General features: G+C 41.6%; 2 protein-coding genes across 5 annotated transcripts in view; one reads left to right on the top strand and one right to left on the bottom strand.

The window, feature by feature from the left end:
* The window catches only part of LOC144687864 (D-amino-acid oxidase-like), a 31,192-nt gene extending 22,838 nt beyond the window's left edge, over window positions 1–8,354 (bottom strand). The window contains exons 1-4 of one of the 4 annotated variants that reach the window (XM_078554417.1): window positions 8,180–8,354; window positions 7,505–7,585; window positions 4,136–4,353; window positions 1,776–1,890 (exon numbers count right to left, since the gene is read on the bottom strand). In XM_078554417.1, the coding sequence (XP_078410543.1) occupies window positions 1,776–1,890; window positions 4,136–4,329 (309 nt within the window). In that variant the 5' untranslated portion in view covers window positions 4,330–4,353; window positions 7,505–7,585; window positions 8,180–8,354. Of the gene's footprint in view, window positions 1–1,775; window positions 1,891–4,135; window positions 4,354–7,504; window positions 7,586–8,109 lie in introns of all 4 variants that reach the window. The other 3 variants (XM_078554416.1, XM_078554418.1, XM_078554414.1) reach the window with 3 other exon arrangements.
* Window positions 8,175–24,241, top strand: part of LOC144687862 (protein phosphatase Slingshot homolog 1-like) — a 123,106-nt gene continuing 107,039 nt past the window's right edge. Inside the window, exon 1 of the mRNA XM_078554412.1 lies at window positions 8,175–8,279. Within this exon, the coding sequence (XP_078410538.1) occupies window positions 8,217–8,279 (63 nt within the window). The 5' untranslated portion in view covers window positions 8,175–8,216. The remainder of the gene's footprint in view (window positions 8,280–24,241) is intronic.

The following is a 24,241-nucleotide window of genomic DNA, read 5'->3' as shown; positions in this document are numbered from 1 at the left end:
GGGTGATGGAGGAAGCTCAGCTCAAGGTCAAACAGTACATCAAGGTTCTCCACCACCAGACTGAGCCAAAGGAGGTGGTAGTGGGCGGCTGATGATTACGTCAAAGCCAAAGCTGATGACAGGGGTCATGAAATGGGCAGCTTCAGTTTTGCTGGCATTTAGCTGGGAAAATTTGGTTAATTCATATCTTAACATTGGAGAGGCAATTGGATAATGCAGCATCAACTGAGTGTTTTTCCTATAAATCACTGATTAACCTCATGTGTCTTATCCTGTATAAACATGAACACACATGAAAATATGGCAAGAAAATTGGGAAACAATGAAATCGCTGTGAGAATATTTTGGCAGAGTAAGAATGGACACTCTGTATCAAACACTTAAGCAGCTCATGATAATGAGTAAAGTAAAATAGTTAGCAGTACCATTTGAGCTTCTCAAAAAGAAAAACAACTGATCGGGTGTAGGCAGGAATGTTGAGTTGAGGTTACATTCAGATCAGCCATTATCTTATTAAATGGCGAAGCAGTCTCAAGGGGCTGAGTGGCCTATTCCTGCTCCTAATTCGTATGATGAAAATTAAGCTGGAAATAACAGAAGCCCTTCCTAAAAAGATTGAGTTGGAGCATTGCTGTCTTTCTTCCAATGTCCAACGTGTTGGGCGATTCACAACGAGCAAACAAATTACACCATAATGCCCTGGATTTTGCGGTCAGTAGTGAAGCAATGACATTCACCAGTGACCAGAAAGAAGCTGTCTACAAAAATCTAGCGATCTCTGTGGGATGGATTTCACCTTTCCTGATGTTACTGTGAATGTGATGCCAAATCAAGAGAATCTCCAGGTGTCCAGGAACAGTGATGTCATCAGCAAGAAAAGCAGCCAATCACACTGAATAATTCTCACACCAAACCAAAAAGTAAAATGCACTGATTAACTTTCACTTTCTACCATCAAAGCAAGGAGTAAAATGCACTGGTTATCCTTCACTTTCTACCTTTCAGACTCTCCTTAAAACCTATCTCATTGAGCAATCTTTTGGTCTCCTTATATGTTCTTACGTTTTGTTTGGAATGCTCCTGTGAAGTGCCTTGGGACATTTATTATGTTATACAAATATATGTTGTTATTGTTTTTATTAAATTTTACATAAAGTGAAATAGTTGATGGGAACATACATGGGATTCAGTGAAGCTGAAATATCATAAACAAGCTCTTTAAAACTGTAAATTTTATCATTAAGATATGACATCCCACAAATCTAAAATTAGTTTCTCGGGGCCAGAAAAGATTTTCAGAAGTAATTATGAATTTAGTGTACCATTAAAAATGGACTTACACCTTGTCAATAAGGTGTAACTTTTTCAAGGGTTATTACAGTGTAATAGCGTAAAAGGTCAAGTTCTCGTCAGTTCAGTGACTTGTATGGGAGTACTTCAGAAGCACAGAGTCTATGAAAATAACTTTTGGATTTCTGGGTTTAATTGCACAGCTGCAAACTCAAGAAATTGCTGTCTATTTCAGAGGCATAATGACGGCGAACACAAATAGTTTCATCATCAACACCATCGCAAAATCTGGACCATTGAAATTAAAAAGTTAAATCTCTTACACATGTAAAATACGAGGAACAGACATTTGCCCATCCAAAAGTAAGTTCACTAGTCCTTGGCTATACATGAGGAAAATACAGTTACAGACCTATTAAGGAAGGTGCAAGATAAGAAGACTGTTACTTTAATTAAACATCTTCATATTTGGGACAAACGCTTACCGGCACTCGTTCCTTGAAGAGGTTATACCCAGACTGTAAAAACAAACCCATTTCATTGGCATCAGGTGAATTCACATATCTCAGAAGGTAATCAAATGTTTCCTTGTTCCATTTGCTGCAGTTAAAACATTGGGAAATATGTCACAATCCATGATTGCACTCAAACAATGCCACAAGTATTTAGTCACTACAGAAAATTCCATTGGCATAAAAGAAAAAAAACAAGTAAATATTAAAGCTACTATTATTGCACACATTGTTATTGAAGCTACCATGGATCAGAACAACCTTTAACATACAGGGACAAAGATCAGAGATTGGATTTTACATAGGGGTGGAATACCTGCTCCCAGGGGGGAGGCTGGGTGGGGCAAGGGGGCAGACGGACCGTGGCCGGCTGGAGGGGGGGCGGGGGTGCGTGTGTGTGTGAGATGGTGAGACCATGGGAGTGTGGGGAGGCATGGGGGTTGCTGGCAGATTGTGGGATCCAACGTTTGGTGGGGGCTGGGGGGGGGGTGCATTCTGGCAGGACCAAGGGGCTGGAGGGGGATTGTGCTGGCGAGACAGTGGTAGCGGGTGAAGACCATGGGAGCTGGGAGTGGGAGGCAGGAAAACCCTGATCTGAACGCCAACCAGCCATGGCCGAAGCATGCACAGAATCAGTCTGCAGTGATGGGAAAAAATTTGGAACAAAACATGTCCCAGGAAGACCTAGCTCAGGACTTGGGATGCAAAGCCGAAATACAGGACAGTCACAGAAAATCTGGGATAGTTGGTCACCCCGTCCTTGCTGACCAGAAATCTGGCTGGGCTGGCCTTAATAGGAACAGATAGGGATTTCCAACCCTCAGAGCCAGAAAGTTCAGCGCTAGAGAGCAACAAGGCAATGTCATTGGCCAGCAGCTCTGTAGTACCAGCAGTACCAGAAGAGAGTAGTGGCCACTGTTGGGACTACAGGCAGTTCCCAAGAAGAGATGGATACCAGACTTGGGTAAGTCCAAGGATTTTGGGCGGGTATAATTGGGAGCCCCAGTGAGGGGGGTGGGGTTAGACCGGCAGGAAGGACAAAGGGAGGGTACAAGTTTGGTACCCCCAAAGGGCACAGGGGACTCCCAACACAGGTGAAATGAAAGTGGCAGTTAATTGTCCACTTAAGGACCTCAATAGGCCTAAGGGAGGGCAGGCTGCCTGATGCCAACCCACTCCCCATAATATGGGAGTCAGGGATGGGCAGGAAGGTGGTAATTTGGTTACGCACTTCAATTTATGTGCCCATCATCTTCAAAAACGCCAATGGGGGGACTGTAAAATTCACGCCCAGTTCTATCCAGCTACACTTATTATGTATAGTGCTAAACTATTACTGAATTTTTCAAAAGGGCTTCACAGGCCATAAAATGGAATGCTGCAGTGTCCCAGCACATTAACGCAACAATCCACTACACTGTGTGGGACATAAGTTTACACTTTCAATTTACCATCTTTAAATTTGACTGTGCACAAACAGGAGAGATTAGAGATACGTCAGTGAACACCCCACGCGGAGGCAGGCCATATTGGAAGCAGAATCATAATATAAGACCATGAGGTCACTGAAACTCATCCATTTACTACAATAACTCTTTCATTACGGCACTTTTGAGGTCAATCTTGCTTCTCTGGGAACAGATTGCCTGCTAGTTCTCTCAAAAAGAAAATAGTGACATTAGCCCAATAGGATGGAGCTCCCATCCTGGTTGACTGATGTGTTGCTGAACAACAAACTCAAACAAAATCACAGGCTTGATTTTATGTCTATGCTTCGTTAGCCAGTCTGAGCCAGGGGTACAATTAGAGATCCTACAGCGGGATTTTCCAGTCCCACCCGCCATGGGATTTGTTGTGGGTGGGATGGAATATTTGACAGACCAGCTGAAAGGTCCGTTGGCTTCGGGCTGGAATTTCTGGTCCCATGGTGGGCAGGACTGGAAAATCCCACTGTCCTTTTGAGCTCAGTGAACCCAAGCAAGTAGCTAAGATTCCTGCTCCTGATCATCATCCAGAAATGCCTGTTAGAAAGGGGAGGATAGAATTAGATCTGGTTGTAATGCTCATCATGCTCAAATAACCAGCCATTGATTATATTCACCCATTAATAATGTCCAGCCAGAAGATTTGGATTTCTGGCACCAATGGAACTAAATCCTAGCAACAGCCAACATCTTCAGGAAGAGATAAATAAATAGAAGAAAGTAAAAGAAAAATAAAGGAAAATTAGTAACTACTAAAAAACAAGGTGAAACTATTACATGAGTCTTCCATCATTTCTATTTCTTATGTGGCACATTTTTATTTTTAGTTTTAAAAAGTTTTCTTCTTACACTTCCTCCAAGTTCTCTCGATCATGCGCATACGGTTGCCACAATCCAGCAGCTCCATCGCTTGTAGTATGCGGTGTAAACTTATCTGCGTAAACTATAATAGTCAATGGTTTGACTATGGAGTGAAAACGATTAATGATGCATTGAGCTGTAGACAAACCAATCACGCCAGCCCCAATTACTGCAACGTGCATTTTTTTGTGTCGATCGTCTAATAACTGAAACAAAACAAATAAAGGTGGTTCGTTTACTTTGTATAATATGTTACAGCTGAGGTCTGATCTCAGTTTCCTGTGATCAGAATATAGTCTTTGACCTTTCCTCATGCAATATAGTAATAGCTGTGTGAATTATTAACTAACCTGTTTGCAATGTCACGCAGTGGTAGATTAAGAGTTAGTGCGGCCCTATGTGCAGCTTCATTTTTGGGGCCCCCGCCCCTTTGGGACCCAGCCAAGAGAAAGAAAAATTTAGACTTTCTCTTGCATATTTTACAGATGTATGCAAATCCAGCCCAGCTTCTCAGCCTTAATTAATCATGCAAGGAATTTACATGATATCTTCCAGCATGTTGCAATAAAGGTATAAATCAAACTGACAGGTTTTCCTACATTACTAGAATCAAGCCAACAAGGAATGAAGATAAACAGAAAATGTTAGAACACTCAGCAAGTCAGACAGCATCATAATGACACTTACTTGCTGTATGATTCCAAATTGAATACACACTTGTATTAATCCAACAACAGCTGGTCTCCCACTTCCCCTCCGTAAAGTAACAGTGAGACTCACCACTGAAAATATGGCTGCTAAGGTGTTCATCAGCGTGAAGAAGGGCAAGTATTCAGAAGCTTCAGATGTGCATCTTGTCAGCTTCTCTTGCAGGACTAACACTAACTACCAGTAATTTATACAAAGCAGGCAGCATATCCTTTTTTTTTGTTTTCTTCTCTCCTTGTCTTGCGTTCCTCTCTCGCCCAGTCAAAAATTTATTTTTCAGACCTCTGGAAAGTTTTTTTGCACCCCCAGGGGTTTGCGGACCACAGCTTTAGAATGATTTCAATGCAGAACTCAGTCATCGAGAACTGAAAACAGCAGCGTTAAAACCAATATCACATGTTCTGAAGAAGGGTCATCATTGACCAAAATGATGGCTCTGTTTTTCTCGCTCCACAAATCCTGCCAGGTATGCTGAGTATTTCCAGCACTTTCTGTTTTTATGTCAAATTTCCAGCATCAGCAGGACTTTGCTTATTTATCACGTTCTGAGTTCAGTTATGAGGAAGATTAACCCTGAATATTCAGCCCGTTTATCTTTTAACTATGAAGCTGCAATTCTGATCATGGATTTCCTACAAAGCTGGACCTGATTTATTGCATGCACTGTCAGTTCCATCTGTACAGGACATTAAACAGCTCCACATCTCTCATCAATGAAATAAATATTCACATTGTTAGAAATAGACCCCATCAGCACTAAAAATTTGACTGTCTCAAACCACCGAAATCCATTACTATTAATAAGGACCGAAAGCTGGTCCCAAGCCCACGCAGTGGACAACATTTGTGATTTTACTGGCAGGGGCAATGAAGAGGCCGCCCCCGGGACCACTGTTCATGAAGAAGGCCTCTCAGAGCTGACAGCCCAATCAGAGGTGGCCACTGCTGAAGCTGCAGGGAGAAGGAGAGGGTGCTTCCATGTTTAGAAGCTCTGAAAGCTTTTTTTAAACAATGAGCGGGGGACAGGTAGGCAGGTTATGATAAGAGGGATCACCCTCTACAGCAGTGGTGTCAAAGTCAGGGGTAGGGGTGAGCAGCTATTGCCTGCAGGGGGACCCCTCTGAGTGCCATGGAGACATCAGCCCTGCATTTTACACTTATATTTTAATTTAATTTTATTATTTCTGTATTTCGCCCCTTTCCGCTTTACATGTTTTCCCTATTTTATTGGTATGTGTGTTTGGTTTATTTCAAGTAAAGACTATCCTGAGAAATCAAGACAGAAATGCCACTTAATGGCTAATAAAAGGTAATGTGGCAAATTTACAACTATCCAATGAGTAAAGTAAATTATTTATTATTTCTCAATTCTTCTTATTTTTCACTATAAAATGTGAAATAATCTAATAGGCTTTATAGACAGAAATTATTTGCTCACAATGCACATTATCCTGTTTCTGTAGCACTGACAGTAAATGTGAATTTGAGCCGCTCTGTTACAGTTCTCACTTCCGGTCAGTAGATGACCCCACATTCCAGAACAACGAAGTTTACAAATTAGGGAAGGACACAATACACAATAATTGCTCACATTGTATTGGACAGGAGATATTTCAAAAATGTGTCAGATTTGTCCTGTATTTTGGGGCCGGTGCCATGGCATGGTGCGTTTCACAGTAAATCTGCTGCTGATGCCAAGAACGTGGCTGTTTCTGGCTGTTTTACATGGTGTTAGGCATGGCGCAGGTCATAGCACTCTTATATCTAAAGTTGTGGGTTCAAATTCCACTCCACATCCTTGAAAAATCTAGACTGACACCTCAGTGCAGTACTGAGGAACTGGCATACTATCAGAAATGCCATCTTTCAAATGAGGCGCAGACCACCCTCTTAGGTGAATGTAAATGATCCCATGGCATTATTTCAAAAGGACAACAGGAAGTTTTTGCTGGAGTCATGGCCAGTATTTATCCCTGTATCAACATTACAAACGCAGATTATCTGGGGATTATCACATTGTTGGTGGAATCCTCCCGTGTGCAAATTAGCTGCTGTATTTTTTTTTACATTACAATAGCAACTACAATAGTACTTACTTGGCTGTAAAGCACTCTGGGATATTCTTGAAGTCATGAAAGGTGCAATATAAATACAAGGTCTTTTTTTCACTTTTAAATTTAGGTTAGATGTCAATTCAATATGAAAATCAGGTGAAATTCTAGTATTGTCTATTTAATTAGCCAGAGTGGTGTGATACAAATTTGACTGCCTTCACTCTGCTTGGGTTCGTGAATTTATTGACTTGCAAAGTCGCTGTGAAATTAGCTGTAAAAAATAACCCAGATGACCCTCCCACTCTATAGAGAAGGACCTAACATTCAGTCAATGCTTCCTGCAATGATTTAGCTGAGATTTTGCATGTAGTGCATAGGGATTTCTGGGCATGATCGAACACCCAACTACTTGAAACAGAAATCTTGATTGGCCTTGGTATAGTGTAAAGGCACAAGAACCGAAGCAAAACTGACAGCCTGCTCGTCTTATGGTCTAACAACATTGTTAAATGCCTGTCAGCTTCCCCGATTGTGAAAGAATGAATGACATCAAGAATGCAGAGTAGAAGACAAGAGGGCACTCAAGATTGCGTACCTTCGCCTCTCAATTTTATTACAATTGTGCAGCTCTTCCTGAAGCTTTTCCCTGCCTAGTTGATGCTCTGTAACTACAAAGCTGAAAAAAAGAAATAAACTTATTAATAGATGCCATCTCACCATGGAGACTTCAGGCCAATCTACATCCAACAACCTGCTCCGAACACTCTGCTCACATTTTGACAGCTTATTCAGGAAATCCACAACATTCTAAATAAAGCAACCCACAACATTGAAAGAAAAAAAATCAATTTGCCCTATCTCCCGATGTTAAGGGGCCTTATATTAAAAAAAAAATCCAGAATCGGATCTTCGCCAAAAGCCAGTCGGTTCTTACTTAGGCCAATACCCTATCTGTGTATGAAATTTCGTTGAAATCCTTACTTTAGTTTTTGAGATATATTGTTCAGGGGCAATCACACTAACGGGCGAAAATATAATAATAAATATTTTTCCCGCCCCTCCCCCTTTTCGCCCCCCACCACCACCATCGCCATCATCTTCACTCACATGCTCGCGATCCTCTCTTTGGTCACGCGCTTACTCTCGCGTTCGCCCCCCCACCACCACCACCCCCCTCTCCCCTCGCCGCGTGAGCCGTACGTTTCTAACGGTCTGCAGAATCCGGGCATCATCCAGCCCCGCCTCCGGCCTTAGCCTCTCCCGCATTCACCTGCTGAGCTCCTTCGCTCCTTTTGATTGCTCTCCTTATGGCCCTGGTGACGGTGCAGCGTTCTCCGACCCCGAGCGCCTCCTCCAGCCCCAGTGTCTCGGTGAGTTTGCTCCCGGTGAGTCAGCAGCCTGGGGCTGACGAGCCTTCCGAGGCCGGCTGGGAATGTTCCAGGCCTCATGGGGGCATGATTATTATTATTATACCTGGAAAGCAAAAGTGTTTACAATGCAAGCGTTATGTCGGGCAAGGTGTAGAATTAGAATTGAATGCTTGCCACAACCAGAGAACAGCGAATTTCCTCTTTGCCCTTATCGCTGATCGTATTTCACCATATCATTATTTGTACCTGTTAATTGTCAAGATTTATACCCAGGTTATTCAATTTCAATCGTTTTTTTTTAAAACAATGGTGCTGTTAATATTAGCATTGAGAGCAAAACTCGAGTAATGAATTCAGGATCAACTGAAATGTGCGATCACCAAAGAGTATGCACAATTTAACAAAATTGTTTTGTGTTCCGGGTATTGATCACGATATCCTGGTAACACTAATTTTCCTACAAGCGAGGGTTGTATATGGCTGCTTTGTTTTGATTTGAACAGCTACATTGTTTTATGTTTTGTTTTCAAACGTTTCATTAGCAATAGTGAATTGTTAACATTCTTAAGGTTTGTGATGAGATTTTGCTGCTTTACGGAGAATTAAAAATTAAAGAAGCCTGACAAGATTGGAAAATTGTCCTTTTCCAGGGCGGTCTAACTGATCATCTAATATTTAATGACTTTTTTTATTTAAAAACAAGGACTGTCCTTTTATAATGACTTCCCGCAGGCTGCCGTAGTTATGTAATAGACAAGACATTGTTTACAGAATCACAGAATTTTAATGGCACAGAAGGAAACCATTCGGCTCATCGTGTCTGCACTGGCTCTCCAAATGAGCATTATTACCTTGTGCCGTTGCCCTGCCTTCTCCCCGTACCCCTGCACATTGTTTCTAATCAAGTAAACATCTAATACCCTCTTGAATGCCTTGATTGAACCTGCCTCCACCACATTTCCTGGCAGTGCATTCCAGACCCGAACCTCTGGCTGTGTGAAGAAGTTTTTTCTCACTTCACATTTGCTTCTTTTGCAAATCACTTTAAATCTGTGTCCTCTCATTCTTGATCCTTTTAAGATCAGGAACAGCTTCTCCCTATCTACTCTGTCCAGCCTCCCCAAGATTTTGAACTTATAAAATCTCTCAGCCGCCTTCTCTCCAAGGAGAGAATGCAATGCCTTCTTTGGATTAACATTTTCATTGCCAAATTTAAGGTTGTAATGGAATTTGCGTAGATTGTCTATAAATTGGTTGTCTTATGCCCTGTCAAAGAACTGTTCATTACTCCTCAATAAATTTGGAATGATTGCAGCACAACCTTTTGTCTTTGGTTTGGGTATCATCAATAAAAGAGTGCACTGATTATAGGTATACATCTGAGTTACTCTCGGACACAGCAAGGTCAATTTTAACTGCCTCCGTTTGCCTGGCATAAATGCCCTGAAAAATACATTGAATTACTTACCATTCTCTTTACACTGATGCCCCAGCTGCTACCATCCTGGGTAGAGCATGTGAAGTGTGGATTTGTAATAGGTTTCGAAATCTGGTCTCACATGGTCTTCTCTACAGAATTTCAAAAAGTCCTAAGTTGAAAAAAAGTCTCCCGTTTAACATTGTACAGTTGGTAAACTACTTCACAGGGTATACAAGTGGGTGCAGTAACTTGTAGCAAAAGTTGTTGATAAGAAATTAAGGGTTACCTCACTGAGAAAGTGAAGTTGCCCCGCTTGCACTCTCCTTGCCTTGCCTGAAGTAGACGGTTATCAGTATCCAGCTAGGAATCCTCAGCTCAATGGAACTTGTCTGTCTTTGGAAACCCGAGAGGCAGAGACAAAGAGGACTGATCTATTTTCCTCCGCGCCAAAGATCAGTTGGTGAGAACCTCCAGGCATCTACTGGGACGAGCGATCTGTCATCACATGAGGGAGTACCAGATCGGAAATTTTTTTATTCAGCTGCCCTTTCCTACAGAGACTACTTGTTTGTCCTTTGTGTGTGTGTGTGTGCGTGTGTGTGTGCGCTGGGGAATCTTAAAAGGGTTAGATAGTTACACCTCTAGATTACAATAGTATGTTAACCAGTTTTTGCAACTTGTTTTTAATTAGTTTTGAGTTATAATAAAATAATTTTACTGAAAGAAGCCTGGTTAAAGTCTCTTTTATTCTGGGTCTAACAGTAGCGAAGGTAAATCTTTGGTCATTTTGGGGAGCGAATTAAACCTTTAAACTAATGGTGTGACCTGTAGAGTAGTCGGGCTAGATAAACTGCGCACTCCTCCCATCCCGGTCTGGTAATTAACAGCAGTTGATTGTTTTGGGACCCATCACAATCAAATGGAGATGAAGTATTATCCAAAGGAATCTGTCAGCTCAGTTAAGAACATCCCCTGTATAAACCACTTTTACAGCCTTCCGATATGTTTAAAAAAGTGAATGAAGCATAAGACTAGTTACAATAGTTCCTAAAATATTCGTGTACATATTTAGAGTGGTTCTTAGTAAGAGATGAAACCTGCACTTTGTAGTTGCTTATGATGCATTAGAGACACCACATGCTTTTAATAATGTGAATCATAACCAGGGACATTGTTCCTTCCTTTTAATACATACACTACTATTTCAGCAATTATTGTAACGAAACTTATGCTTGACTCGCATTTTGTAACATAGTAGAAAGCTAGAGAAGAGGTTTAGATAGCTGGCTTTTATCGGGTGGAGAAAGATTCTTTTCTACAATTCCTGACCTCGATTTTTGATTGTGTTTGGATTCTTACTGTTTTCCAATGCGAAATAAAGGAGATCATTTTGATGCAAAAGCAAAATGTTGTGGATGCGATATATCTGAAATTTAAAAAATACAAAATGCTGAAAATACTCAGCAGGTCAGGTAGCATCGGCCTGAAACTTTAGTTCTGTTTCTCCTTCCATCAATAATTTTCAATCCCTGGTAATTTTTTTCTGCCTCTCAAACCTTTGATCAGCAAGGGAGTATCCAACAGTGCAGTATCATAAAAATGTTTGTAAATTATTCGGTATATCTCTTCCTTCAAAGAATCCTTTATGTTCACTTGATTCTCACTCCACCCTCTCCTGCTTGAGACATGGGGTTTCCAGGTGCTAGTGTTGCCTAGATTGAAGTGCATGCTTGTCTTCAAAATTCTGTGCCTGTGTCCAATTCTGGTTGTGAATGAGCCACTGACTGTATCACAAGAGTTCAGTGTCAGAGATCAATAGTTGCACACACTAACCTGTTATGACCAGTTCTTCAGTGCAGTGTTTTATAATTAATATACTAATGTTCTGTATTGTAACGCTTAATTTCTTATTGATAAATGTAATGTAACTTCAATTAGTTATGCCTTAGTTTCACACTTAGTTCCATAATTAATTTTAATTGTCTATATTCATCATAACATTGGTTGTTTGATCCTTGGCAGTTTCAACATTCAATTTGTTACGACCGGAATGGAAGCAGTGCACAATTTATCTAGCCCCACTAACTCCACAGGTTGTGCCATTAGTTTAAAAGTTTAATTCCTTCCCCAAAATGGCCAAAGATTTACCTTCGCTACTGTTAGATCCAAAATAAAAGAGACTTTAACCAAGTTTCTTTCAATAAACTGATTTATTATAACATACACTTTGTTTTTAAAAAGAAGTTTTAAGAACTGGTTAACACACTATTGTAATCTGGAAGTGTAACTACCTATCCCTTTAAAATTCCCCAGCATGTACGCACATACATACATGCACACGCGCGCGTGCGCGCGCGCACACACACACACACACACACACACACACAAATGACAAACAAGTGGAGTCTCTGCAGAGATGGGCGGCTGAAGAAAAAACTTTCAACCTGGTGCTCCCTCATGTGAAGACAGATCGCTAATCCAAGTTGATGCCTGGAGGTTCTCACCAACAAAACTTCAGCATGGAGGAAAATAGAGCCGGGTCAGTCTTCCTTGTCTCTGCCTCTCAGGTTTCCAAAGACAGACAAGTTCCATGGAGATGAATATTCCTAGCTGGATACTGGTAACCACTCTATTTCAGGCAAGGCAAGGAGAATGCAAGTTGGGCAGCTTCACTTTCTCAGTTCATTCCCTGCTGAATTCACAAAAAACCAAGTTCAAAACTTAAAGCTCATTTCTGTCATGCGATTTCCAGTAAATCACTAGCCTTTGTCCTTAAACTAGTTTATTCCAGCAATTAAAATAACTGCAGTGCAAACAAGCAAACAGCTCTCCCCCATCTAGTGCCATGCTGATCAGTTAGCTGAAAATATCATGTGGGCCCCTAGAAAAGGCATGATTGTTGACAGTCCAAGGTGAACTTGAAAATCCAGGTCAGCTTTCAAGTGTCCAGATAATGCAATGTCTTTCCATATTTTAAATGAAAATATTGTCCTGAAAGATATGATTCTAACGTGCCTCCACCCTTAAGAAATGAAACACCATTTCCAAATGTGTTTCATCACAAAGTGTACAGGAAAAGATACACAATATATAAAACAAAATTCAAACATGCAGTCACTCAGCCATTCATTCCTTACACAGGGTCTGTGCAGTTTTCTCTGATTTTTTTTATTTCCAAATAAATCTACAAAAATTACATTATTGATAATGCGTCAGCAATTATATTATCCTTTCCAGCAATATGAACGATCTTTAAGTTAGAAGGCTGTATTAGCAACCTCCATCAGAACAGTCTGTCATTCTGAGTCTTCAATTTTTTCACCAAGGCCGAGGGATTATGGTCAATATATACTAGTTTTTCTTTACAGCCATGACGAATATATACCTCAAAATGTTTCAGAGCCAGTAACAATTCCAGGGTTTCCTTTTCCATAGAGTATCTCTTTTGATGCGGATTTAATTTTTTAGAGAAGTACCCACTGGCTTCTCTATGCCTGATTCACCATTTTGCAATAAGACCACACCCACCCCAAAGTCACTAGCATCAATTGCCACCTTGAAGGGTTTAGTGAAATTGGGGGTGGTTAACACTGGTTCATTAGTTAGGATCGCCTTCAGCTTCTCAAACGCTGCCTGTCACTCTCTTGACCCTACCACCTTTACTTTCTTTTGCAATAAATCTGCTAGTGGAGCTGCTATTGTGCTGAAGTTTGGCACAAATTTACGATCAGAGCCACACATCCCTAAAAATCTCATGATTTCCCTGTTTAGTTTTAGTGACAGGGAATTCCATCAAAGCCTGTACTTTCACTGTTCTTGGCGAGACTTGCCCCAGCTCTATGATATACCCTAGTTAAGTTACTCTCACTTTCACAAACTCTCTCTTGTCAATGTTTAATACTAGATCTACCAACTGTATTGCTTAAAAAGGGCTTCCAATTGTTTTAAATGATCTTTCCAAGTGTTGCTGTAAATCAATACATCATCCAAGCAAAGTACAGAGTTAGAAACACTAGTTGCAACTTGATTCATTAGTCTTTGGAAAGTGGCTGGAGTGTTTTTTTTTAGCCCGAATGGCATTGGTGTAACCCATTCAGCATGAGGAAAGCCATTATCTCCTTAGCTCACGACATTAAAGGTAGTTACCAGTATCCTTTCAAGAAATCTATCTTAGTAAGGAATATGGCACTGCCAACTCTGTCAATACAATCTTCTAAACTAGGGTTTGGGTAGGAATCAGTTTTTGTTACTGCATTAACCTTTCTATTCACTGTGCAGAATCTGGTTGTCCCATTAGCTTTAAGCACTAACACTACTGGAGAACTCCAGCTGCTTTGACTAGATTCAATTAGATGATTTTCTAACATATATTGAATTTCTGCTTTCACTTGAGCATGTTTCTCTGTACTTAAATGATAAGGATGTTGTTTTATTGGAGAAGATTCCCCTACATCCATACCATGCTTGGCTAAAGTTGTACACCCTGGTTTATCCCTACAGATTCCTTTAAATTCTGCAAGTAAACTCACCAGATCATCATCTTGTTCTCCCTCTAAGTATGAAAATATGGTGTCTATCTGTCCTAATATTTCAGTGTTAGCTAGCCAGATAATAAGAGGTTCAATTTGTGAACTATCTAAGTCTCCTTCCACCTCTCACTCGCTGTCTCTTTTGTCCCCCATTGTGCTTACAACCTGACATACCTTCTCCTTCTTATCATCCTCCCTATGATGCTATTGTTTTAACGTTTTGATATGACACAGCCTATTCCGTTTCCTGGGATCTAGGTTGTCATTCAAATAACTTACTTTACCAACCCTCTTTATTACCTTGTATGGACCACTGAACCGTGCTTTCAGAGATTTCCCCTGTAAAGGCAATAAATAACACTAGTACTTCATTCCCTGGCTGTGATGTTCAGGTCACAGCTTGCTTATCTACCCATTCCTTCATCTTTAAGAAACTTTAAGATGTTCTTGAACCACCTTGCAGTCTCTGGTGAGCCGTTCCTGGAACATGGACACATAATCTAACATAGAGGATTTGTCCTTATGTCCCAAAAACATTTCTTTGATTAATTTCAGAGGACCTCGTATCTCATGTCCATAAATTAATTCAAAAGGACTAAAACTGGCAGATTCATTCAGTGAATCTCAGGTAGCAATTGAAAGAAAGTCCATTCCTTTGTTCCAATCATTGGGATATTCATGACAATATGCTTTAATCACTGTTTTGTGAGTTTGATGGTACCTCTCTAAAGCTCCCCGTGTCGGTGGATGATATGCTGTGGATTTTAACTGTTTTATACCCAAACTACTCATTATGTTTTGAAAAATTTTACACACAAAATTGGAACCTTGACCTGACTGGATCCCTATCAGTAATCAATATCGAATTTTAAAAAAATTGGATTAACTTCTCTACCACTACTTTAGCTGTAATTGTTCTTAAAGGGATGGCCTCTGGAAATCACATTGTCATTTCCATAATAGTAAGGATATACTGGTGTCCTGTTTTTGTTTCTGGTAACAGTCCCACACAGTCTACTAACACCCTTTCTGGAACTTCCTCAGCTTCAGTTTCAGTTTGGGCTGATTGTGCTATCTTACTTAACTCTGATCGGTTTGCTAAGCTTCAACTAGAGGAGATTTAATTTAACAACTCTTTTGGATTATCTAAGTGTCTAAAGAATGTTTCAGCTAACCAAATGTCTGCCTGTGATATCACTTTGACTTCCAATGATGGACTTTGCTTAGCCATTCCTCGGGTCATCGCACACAAATGAAAAACTCCTGAAACCTTTTCCTGTAACTGCTTGGTCTCTTTAGCTTGACTTGAGCTTTCCGTAGTTATGGGAGAAACTACTAGCTTTGCTCCGGCTAAATCATTTCCCATGAGTAAGTCAACTCTATGTACGGGTAACTTGTGGATAATCCCTACCGCCACTGTCCCAGACATTAGGTCACATCCCAAGTGCACCCGGTACAAAGGTACCAGTATATACTCCCCGCCGATACCATTTATTAAAATTTTGGCTTTTGATGTGCTTTCTGGTGGAAAAGTTATGCCTTTCCCCAGTAAGTGTGTTTGAATGGCTCCCGTATCTCTTCATATAATTATAGGTTTAGATGCCTCGTTTGAGGTATAAAGGATTACTTTTCCTCTCGATAAGAAATCTTCATGACTCTCATGTATCTTATTTGCCTCTCCTGAACTCAAAACAGTGTTCACACTTAGTTTCACAGCTGTAGTTAACACTACAACTTGATCTGGTGTATTTTCAGTTGGGGCTTCTTTTCCTGAATCGCCCTTACATACCCCAGGAAGATCCGTGGATTTCCTGTGCAATTTCCAGCAATTTGCACGGAAGTGTTCCGCCTCGTTATAATGGAAACGCTTAGGCCTTCGGATATCACTTCCACCCTCAGTGCCTTCCTTTCTTGTATTTATTCATTCAAGGGAAATGGGCTTCACTGGCTAGGCCAGCATTTATTGCCCATCCCTAATTGCCCTTGAGAAGGTGGTACTGAGCTGCCGCCTTGAACCGCTGCAGTCCATGTGGTATAGGATACCCATAGTGCTGTTAGGGAGGGAGTCCAGGATTTTGACTCAGTGACAGTGAAGGAGTGGTGATATAGTTCCAAGTCAAGATGGTAAGTGGCTTGGAGGGGAACTTGCAGGTGGTGATGTTCCCATCTGTCTGCTGTCCTTGCCCTTCTAGATGGTAGTGGTCATGGGTTTGGTAGGTGCTGTCTAAGGAGCCTTGATGAGTTTCAGCAGTGCACCTTGCACAGTAGCAGCAGTGCATAACATCTACGTCGGTGGTGGAGAATGAATGTTTGTGGATGGGGTGCCAATCAAGCACCATCCAGGTGCTTGTCCTGGATGATGTCAAGCTTGAATGTTGTTGGAGCTGCACTCACCCAGGCAAATGGAGAGTATTCCATCACACTCCTGACTTGTGCTTTGTAGATTGTGGACAGGCTTTGGGGAGTCAGGAGGTGAATTACTTGCCACAGTATTCCTAGCCTCTGACCTGCTCTTGTAGCCACAATATTTGTATGGTTAGTTCAGTTCAGTTTCTGGTCAATGGTAACCCGCAGGATGTTGGTAGTGGAGGATTCAGTGATGGCAATGCCATTGGATGTCAAGGGGCGATGGTTAGATTCTCTCTTGTTGGAGGTGGTCATTGCCTGGCACTTGTGTGGCCCGAATGTTACTTGCCATTTATCAGCCCAAGATAGGATGTTGTCCAGGTCTTGCTGCATTTGGACATGGACTGCGTCAGTATCTGAGGAGTCACAAATGATGCTGAACATTGTGCAATCATCAGCAAAAATCCTTACTTCTGACCTTGTGATGGAAGGAAGGTCAGTTGATGAAACAACTGAAGATGGTTGGGCCTAGGACACCACCCTGAGGAACTCCTGCAGTGATGTCCTGCAGCTGAGATGACTGACCTCCAACAACCACAACCATCTTCCTTTGTACTAGGTCTGATTCAAACCAATGGAGCGTTTTCCCCCCGATTCTCAATGACTCCAGTTTTGCTAGGGCTCCTTGATGCAACACTCAGTCAAATGTGGCCTTGATGTCAAGGGCAGTCACTCTCACCTCATCTCAGGAGTTCAGTTCTTTTGTCCATGTTTGAACCAAGGTTGTAATGAGGTCAGGGGCTGAGTGGACCTGGCGGAACCCAAACTGAGTGTTGGTGAGCAGGTTATTGCTAAGCACGTGCTGCTTGATAGCAATGTTGATGGCCCCTTCCATCATTTTACTGATGATCGAGAGTAGACTGTTGGGTGGCAGTTGGCTGGGTTGGATTTGTCCCTTTTTTTTGTGTATGGGACATACCTGGGCAATTTTCCACATTTCTGGGTAGATGCCTGTGTCGTAACTGTACTGGAACAGCTTGGCTAGGGGTGCGGCAAGTTCTGAAACACTAGTCTTCAGTACTATTGCCGGAATATTTTCATGCCTTTGCAGTATCCAGTGCCTTCAGTCATTTCTTGATATCACATGGAGCAAATCGAATTGGCTGAAGACTGGCATCAGCGATGCTGGGGACCTCTGGGGGAGACCAACGTGGATCATTCACCTGGCATTTCATGGCTGAAGATTGTAGCAGGTGCTTCAGCCTTATCTTGCGCACTGACATGCTGGGCTCCTCCATCGTTGACGATGGGGATATTTGTGGAGCCTCCTCCTCCAGTGAGTTATTTAATTGACCACCACCATTCACGACTGGATGTGGCAGGACTGCAGAACTTAGATCTAATCCATTGGTTGTGGAATCACTTAGCTCTGTCTTTCACTTGCTGCTGATGCTGTTTGGCATGCATGTAGCCTTGTGTTGTTGCTTCAGCAGGTTGACACCTCATTGTTAGTTATGCCTGGTGCTGCTACTGGCATGCTATCCTGCATTCTTCATTGAACTGGCTTGGTGGTAATGATAGAGTGGTTGAGCACAATTCTGCTGATGGCCCACAGCACCTCATGGATGCCCAGTCTTGAGTTGCTAGATCTGTTCAAAATCTATCCCATTTAGCATGGTGGTAGTGCCACACCACACAATGGAGAGTATCCTCAATGTGAAGATGGGACTTCATCTCCACAGGGACTGTAGGGTGGTCAGTCCTACCGATACTCTCATGGACAAATGCATTTGTGGCAGGCAGATTGGTGAGGATGAAATCAAGTATGTTTTTCCCTCTTGTTGGTTCCCTCACCACCTGCAGCAAACACAGTCTAGCAGCTATGTCCTTTATGACTTGACCACCTCAGTCAGTAGTGGTGCTACCGAGCCCCTCTTGGTGATGGACATTGAATTCCCCCGCCCAGAGTACATTCTGCATCCTTGCCTCCCTCAGTGCTTCCTCCAAATGGTGTTCATCATGGAGGAGTACTGATTCATCAACTGAAAGGGGGGTACGTGGTAATCAGCAGGAAGTTTCCTTTCCCGTGTTTGACCTGATGCCATGAGACTTCATGGGATCCGGAATCAATGTTGAGGACTCCCAGGGCAACTCCCTTCTGCCTGTATACCACTCTGCCGCCACCTCTGCTGGGCCTGTCCTGCCATTGGGACAGGACATACCCAATGATGGTGATGGTGGTACCTGGCACATTGTCTGTTATGGTACAATTCTGTAAATATGACTATGTCAGGCTGTTGTTTGGCTTGTCTGTGAGACAGCTCTCCCAATTTTGGCACAAGCCACCAGATGTTAGTAAGGAGGACTTTGCAGGGTTGACAGGGCTGATTTTGCCGTTGTCGTTTCCAGTGCCTAAGTCAATGCCAGGTGGTCCGTCTGGTTTCATTCCTTAAGACATTTTAACGGTTTTGATACAATTGAGTGGCTTGCTAGGTCATTTCAGAGGGCATTTAAGAATCAATCGCACTGCTGTGGGTCTGGAGTCACATGGAGGCCAGATCAGGAGTGGGCAGGAGATTTCTTTCCCTAAAGGACATTAGTGAACCTGATGTTTTTTTATATGACAATCGACAATGGTTTCATGGTCATCATTAGACTTTTAATTCCAGATTTTAATTGAATTCAAATTTCACTATCTGCCATGGTGGGATCCCAATCCAGTGACTGTACCACTATGCCACCACCTACCCTGCTATGAGGGCAAATTTCCGGAGCATTCCCAGCCGTCCCTTCTCTCCCCTGGCTACTTGCCTTCCTTTCACCTTCCCATCTTCTATCCTTCTTGGGTTTGTGGGGGTGACGGAAAAAGGGTTTGGATTTATGGACCAGCTCATAATCGTCAGCCATCTCCACTGCCTGTCTAGTTGTTGCAACCCTCTGGTCTTCAACATGGGTTCTAACTACTGGAGGAAGTGAATTTTTAAATTCTTCCTGGACAATTATTTCCCTAAGAGCTTCATATGTTGTATCTGCCTTTAATGCCTATATCCAATGGTCAAAGTTACTTTGCTTTACTGTCTCAAATTCAATATAGGTCTGCCCAGGCTGTTTCCTTATGTTTTGAAAGTTCTGCCTATACTGTACGCCTCATGCCACCAAACTATATGCATTAAAAAAGCTTTTTTTACTGCATCATAATCCACAGAAACCTCTTCTGAAAGTGATGCATTAACCTCATGAACTCTACCCACCAACCTACTCTGTAGGAGCAATGTCCACTTCATTTACTTAGCTGCTCTTTCAAATGAAATAAAGAATGCCTCTACATCCCTGTCCTCAAACCTTGGGAAGGCTTGTACAAATTTAAACATCTCCCCACTGGGCTTTGGGTTGAGGGTAGTATTTTCGGCATCAGAACTTTCCCCAGCACCTGAGGTTTTTTTATTTAATGCCAGCCTTTTAAGCTGGTATTCCCTTTCTCATTCCTTTGCTTCTCTTCCTTTATCCTTCCATTTCCAGCTTCTTAAATGCTCTTTCTTTTTCCCCTCTCTCAAGCCTTTTCAATACCAATTCTCTTTCTTTTTCAAGTTGTTTCATTTGCAACTGAATCCTAGCTAACTCAGTTGACTCACCCCCCCCCCCCCAATCTTGTGGTGCCTCTTGTATCTCTTCCAGTTTCTAATTCTGAACTATGCCCACTTTCCTCATCCCTACAGTTAATTCTATCTTTAACTTATCCGCCAATTCCATTAGCTTAGTCTTGGTTACTTTTTTTAAACCAGTCAGGGTTAAATCTTCTATCTCTAGAAAATCTTAGCAACTTCCAAAGCCATTTTTCTTTAGTAATGTATTAGAAACCTGGTATCTGTCCTCTTATCCTCTACTAATTATTATTATTCCACGTCCAATCACCCATTGTCTGCGTTTCAAGATTCTGCAAGAGCCTCCAATCTATGTTACGACCGGGATGGGAGAAGTGCCCAGTTTATCCAGCCCCACTGCTCAACAGGTTGTACCATTCGTTTAAAAGTTTAATTCACTCCCCAAAATGGCCAAAGATTGACCCAGAATAAAAGAGACTTTAACCAGACTTCTTTTAATAAACTCAGAATGATTGATTTATTATAACAAGAAACTTCTTTTTAAAAACCAGTTGCAAGAACTGGTTAACGCATAATTGTAAGCTGGAATTATAACTATCTATTCCTTTTAAAATTCCCACACACACACATTCTCACTCTCTCACTTTTGCGTTTCCAAAGAGAGACAAGTTCCACTAAGATGAGGACTCCTAACTGGATACTGATAACCACTCTATTTCAGGCAAGGTAAGCCGAGTGGGAGCCAGGCAGATTCACTTTCTCAGCTCATTCCCAACTGAGTTCACAAAAGGCTAATTTCTGTCATGTAATTTCCAGTAAATCACTAGCCTTTGCCTTTAAACCAGAATTTTTCCATCAATTAAAATAATTGCATTGCAAACATGCAAACATGTCTCCGCATCAAGTGTCATGCTGATCAGTTAGCTGAATTCATGTGGTTTCCTAGAAAAGGCATGGTTGTTGACAACCTAAGGTGAACTTATGACCTTTTTAAAATAAAAAAATCCAGGTCAACTTCCAAGTGTCCAGATAATGCAATGTCCTTCCATATTTTACAAGAAAATATTGACCTGAAAGATATGACTCTAATAAATTTACCCAAATTTGCATTCCAAAACTGAGAGTCCAGTTCAAATAAACTCTGCTAGTTGGATAGCAGGTAAAGGACGTGACTTCATGTTATATGTGCTTTAATGTAAGGATGAAGGGAGTTCAATTCATGGTAGGTGACGAATACCTAGTTCGTGGCTCATGTTATATCTTAGAGGTAAAGTTTAGTTCTGGGAAGATTGTTGTTGTGAAGGTAAGGTAATTAAAATGCTGGGCTTTAGAAATTTCCAGAATACCTAAAAGAAAATAGCAGTTCAGAAGGTTACCCATGTTTGTTTAATAGAGTCAGAAGGGAAGTGTTGAAACCATAGAACAGCAGGTGGGTTTACTTAGCTGGAGAAATGGTAAAGGAAGGATAATTGGCTTGGAAGTCAGTTTGAAGATAGATCAGAGCAGGTTACTTTATCATGGAGATGGGTGGAGCTGAAGAATGTTGTCTGGTTTCAATTTATCTGTGTGTTTGCTGGGAGAATAAGTGTTCTGCAGCAGGGTTGGATACTGAATAGGTGCTACTGTTGGCAGGCTCCAGGCAATTAGGGCTCAGTGAAGTCTTGGGGAGCTGAGAATATATAACAAGAAGGCAGAAGGTCACTGGTTCGCTGTTGGGCAGGGTTAGGGCTCAGAAGAAGCCCTGGGAGCCATTTATAGCTCAGAGCAGCTATTCAGTCCTAGGAGAAGAGGTTGAACCATCTGGAGGTGAGCAGTCATTGAGGCCCTCTCAGTCTGAGCAGTTTTCGAGGGAATTTGGAAGCTAACTCTTTGAAAGTGTGGTGTTGAAATCCCTCATGAGGGATACAGAGTTAATGAGAATTTGTGACTTGCAGTGGTGACTGACGTCTGATTGGATCGCTGAGGAATCTTGGTGGCATCTACCAGTTAATGTGCGATGCGGTGTGTTTGACCACGGTTTGCCTGTTAATTCATATTTACGCCATGTTAATTCTCAATGTTAAAGTATAAGATAGATATTGTAGATTGTTGTGGTTTGCATAGTAAAGTTTATTTTCGTTTAAAATTGTGGAACTTTGTGGCTTTATTCCCTGAGTGGGTTATTTGGCTTTCAAACTTCGTATACTTTAAACAAAATGTTACCGGTCCCTAACCAAATCGTAATATAAATCAGGGGCCCTTGCGGGGTTTTGAATGCACAGAGAAATATAGGTGCTGGGACTTGCTGAGGTTGATAATATTTTCAGTGAATCTTACTATACTTATTGAAAAACAAAATGGCTTTGTTAGTTGCTACGACTTTTCTGGAGAGGGAAGATTTATTCCTGAATGATTTGCAAAAGTTAACCAAGGTTAGGTTAATCGCATTAGCAGGAAAGTTGAAGTTAGGGTTAAAGGCAGGAGCTAAGAAAGCAGACATAGAAGCAGACATGGTTGCGGTAATAGCGTAGCATTTGGAATTAGAAGAAGAAAAACCTCACATGGGTATAACACAGCTTGAGTTAGCTAGAATTCAGTAGCTTGAGGTAAATAGAGATAGAGAAAAGCAAATGCTTGAACTTGAAAAAGAGAAATTCGAAAGCTTGAACGTGAACTCCAGGCAGAGAACTTAGCAAGGGAGGAAAGCGATAAGGAATGAGACAGTGAGAGTTTCAAAGAGGCAGCAAAATCACAGTTTGAACTAGCTAAAGATAAACTTAGGTTATGGGGCATAAGAGCTGAGTAGTTCGGATGATGAGTGGAGTCCCACTCCGATGTTTAATATAACTAAGAATCTTTGCCTTGTGCCTAAATTCACTGAAGATGGAGTTGAGAGATATTTTATCTCATTTAAAAAGGTGACTACAAAGCTAAAATGGCTTTGTCCTCTTCGTGGATAACTGGGATTTTAAACTTTGTCTACTTTAAACAGAAAGTTACTGAGCCCTAACCGGATCGTAATAGCCTGTTCTCGGTTAATTAATCTGGGCTATAGATGGGAGGTTACAATCAACCTCATCATTGTTCTAGGAGGGAAAAAAATCAGCTAGTGTCCTTGATCCTGATCACTATTCAATGGAAAGTGAATGTCAAGTAACGACAGAATTGGTGATTGACTTTGACAGAATCCTCCTCCAATGCCTTTCCTCCGTTGCCTAGCTCAGTGGGATTGTACTACTTTGGTTATCATAGCCATAGCAACTCTTGAAATGGCTTTTCTTCCAGCCCCCATACTGTTACTGCCAGTGTCCCCCAAGGATCTGTCTTTATCCCCTTCTTCCTCATCTAAATGCTGCCCTTTTAACGACACCATCCACAACATCCAGCTCTACATCTCCTCCACTTCTCTCAAACCATCTAATGCTTGTGTTTTCATACTATTGGTCTGATACCTAATCTTGGATAAGCTGTAGCTTCTTCCAGTTGACCATTGGTAAGACTGAAGCCATCGTTTTGGCCCTCACCACAAACTGTACACTTGCCATTGATTCCACCCATGTACTTAGTTACTGTCTCAAGCCAAACCAGACTGTTTGTAGTCTTGGCATCCTATTTGACCCCAAGTGGAGGTTCCAACCAAGTACCCTCTCTATCACAAAGATTACCTACTTTCAGTAATTCAGTAACATTGTCCGCATCAACCCATGTTCTACTGATAGATGCCTTTGTCACCTACAGACTTTGCTATTCCAATACTTACATGGCCAGCTCCTCAGTTTCCATTTCTGTAAACTTCAGTTAGTCAAAAACTCATTGCCTGTATCCTATCCTGCACCACGTTCTGCTCAACAATCACCCCTGGCATTACTGAACTATTATGGCTCCCAATTTCCCAATATCTCAAGTGTAATATATTCATAGATGTTTAAATTGCTTCATGGCCTTGCCTTTCCCAATCCCTGTAACCTCCCACAATCCCCTCACTAACTCTCCATTCCTCTGACTGTAGCCTTTCGTGCATCCCTCTTCCTTTTGATCCATAACTGTGTGCTGTGCAGGGTCCATATCCTGGATTTCTTTCCATAA

This window comes from Cetorhinus maximus, chromosome 12 (genome assembly GCF_964194155.1).
Source record: "Cetorhinus maximus chromosome 12, sCetMax3.hap1.1, whole genome shotgun sequence".
NCBI lineage: Eukaryota > Metazoa > Chordata > Chondrichthyes > Lamniformes > Cetorhinidae > Cetorhinus > Cetorhinus maximus.
Note: the sequence above shows the minus strand (reverse complement) of the source record. Positions and strands in the feature narration are given on the sequence as shown.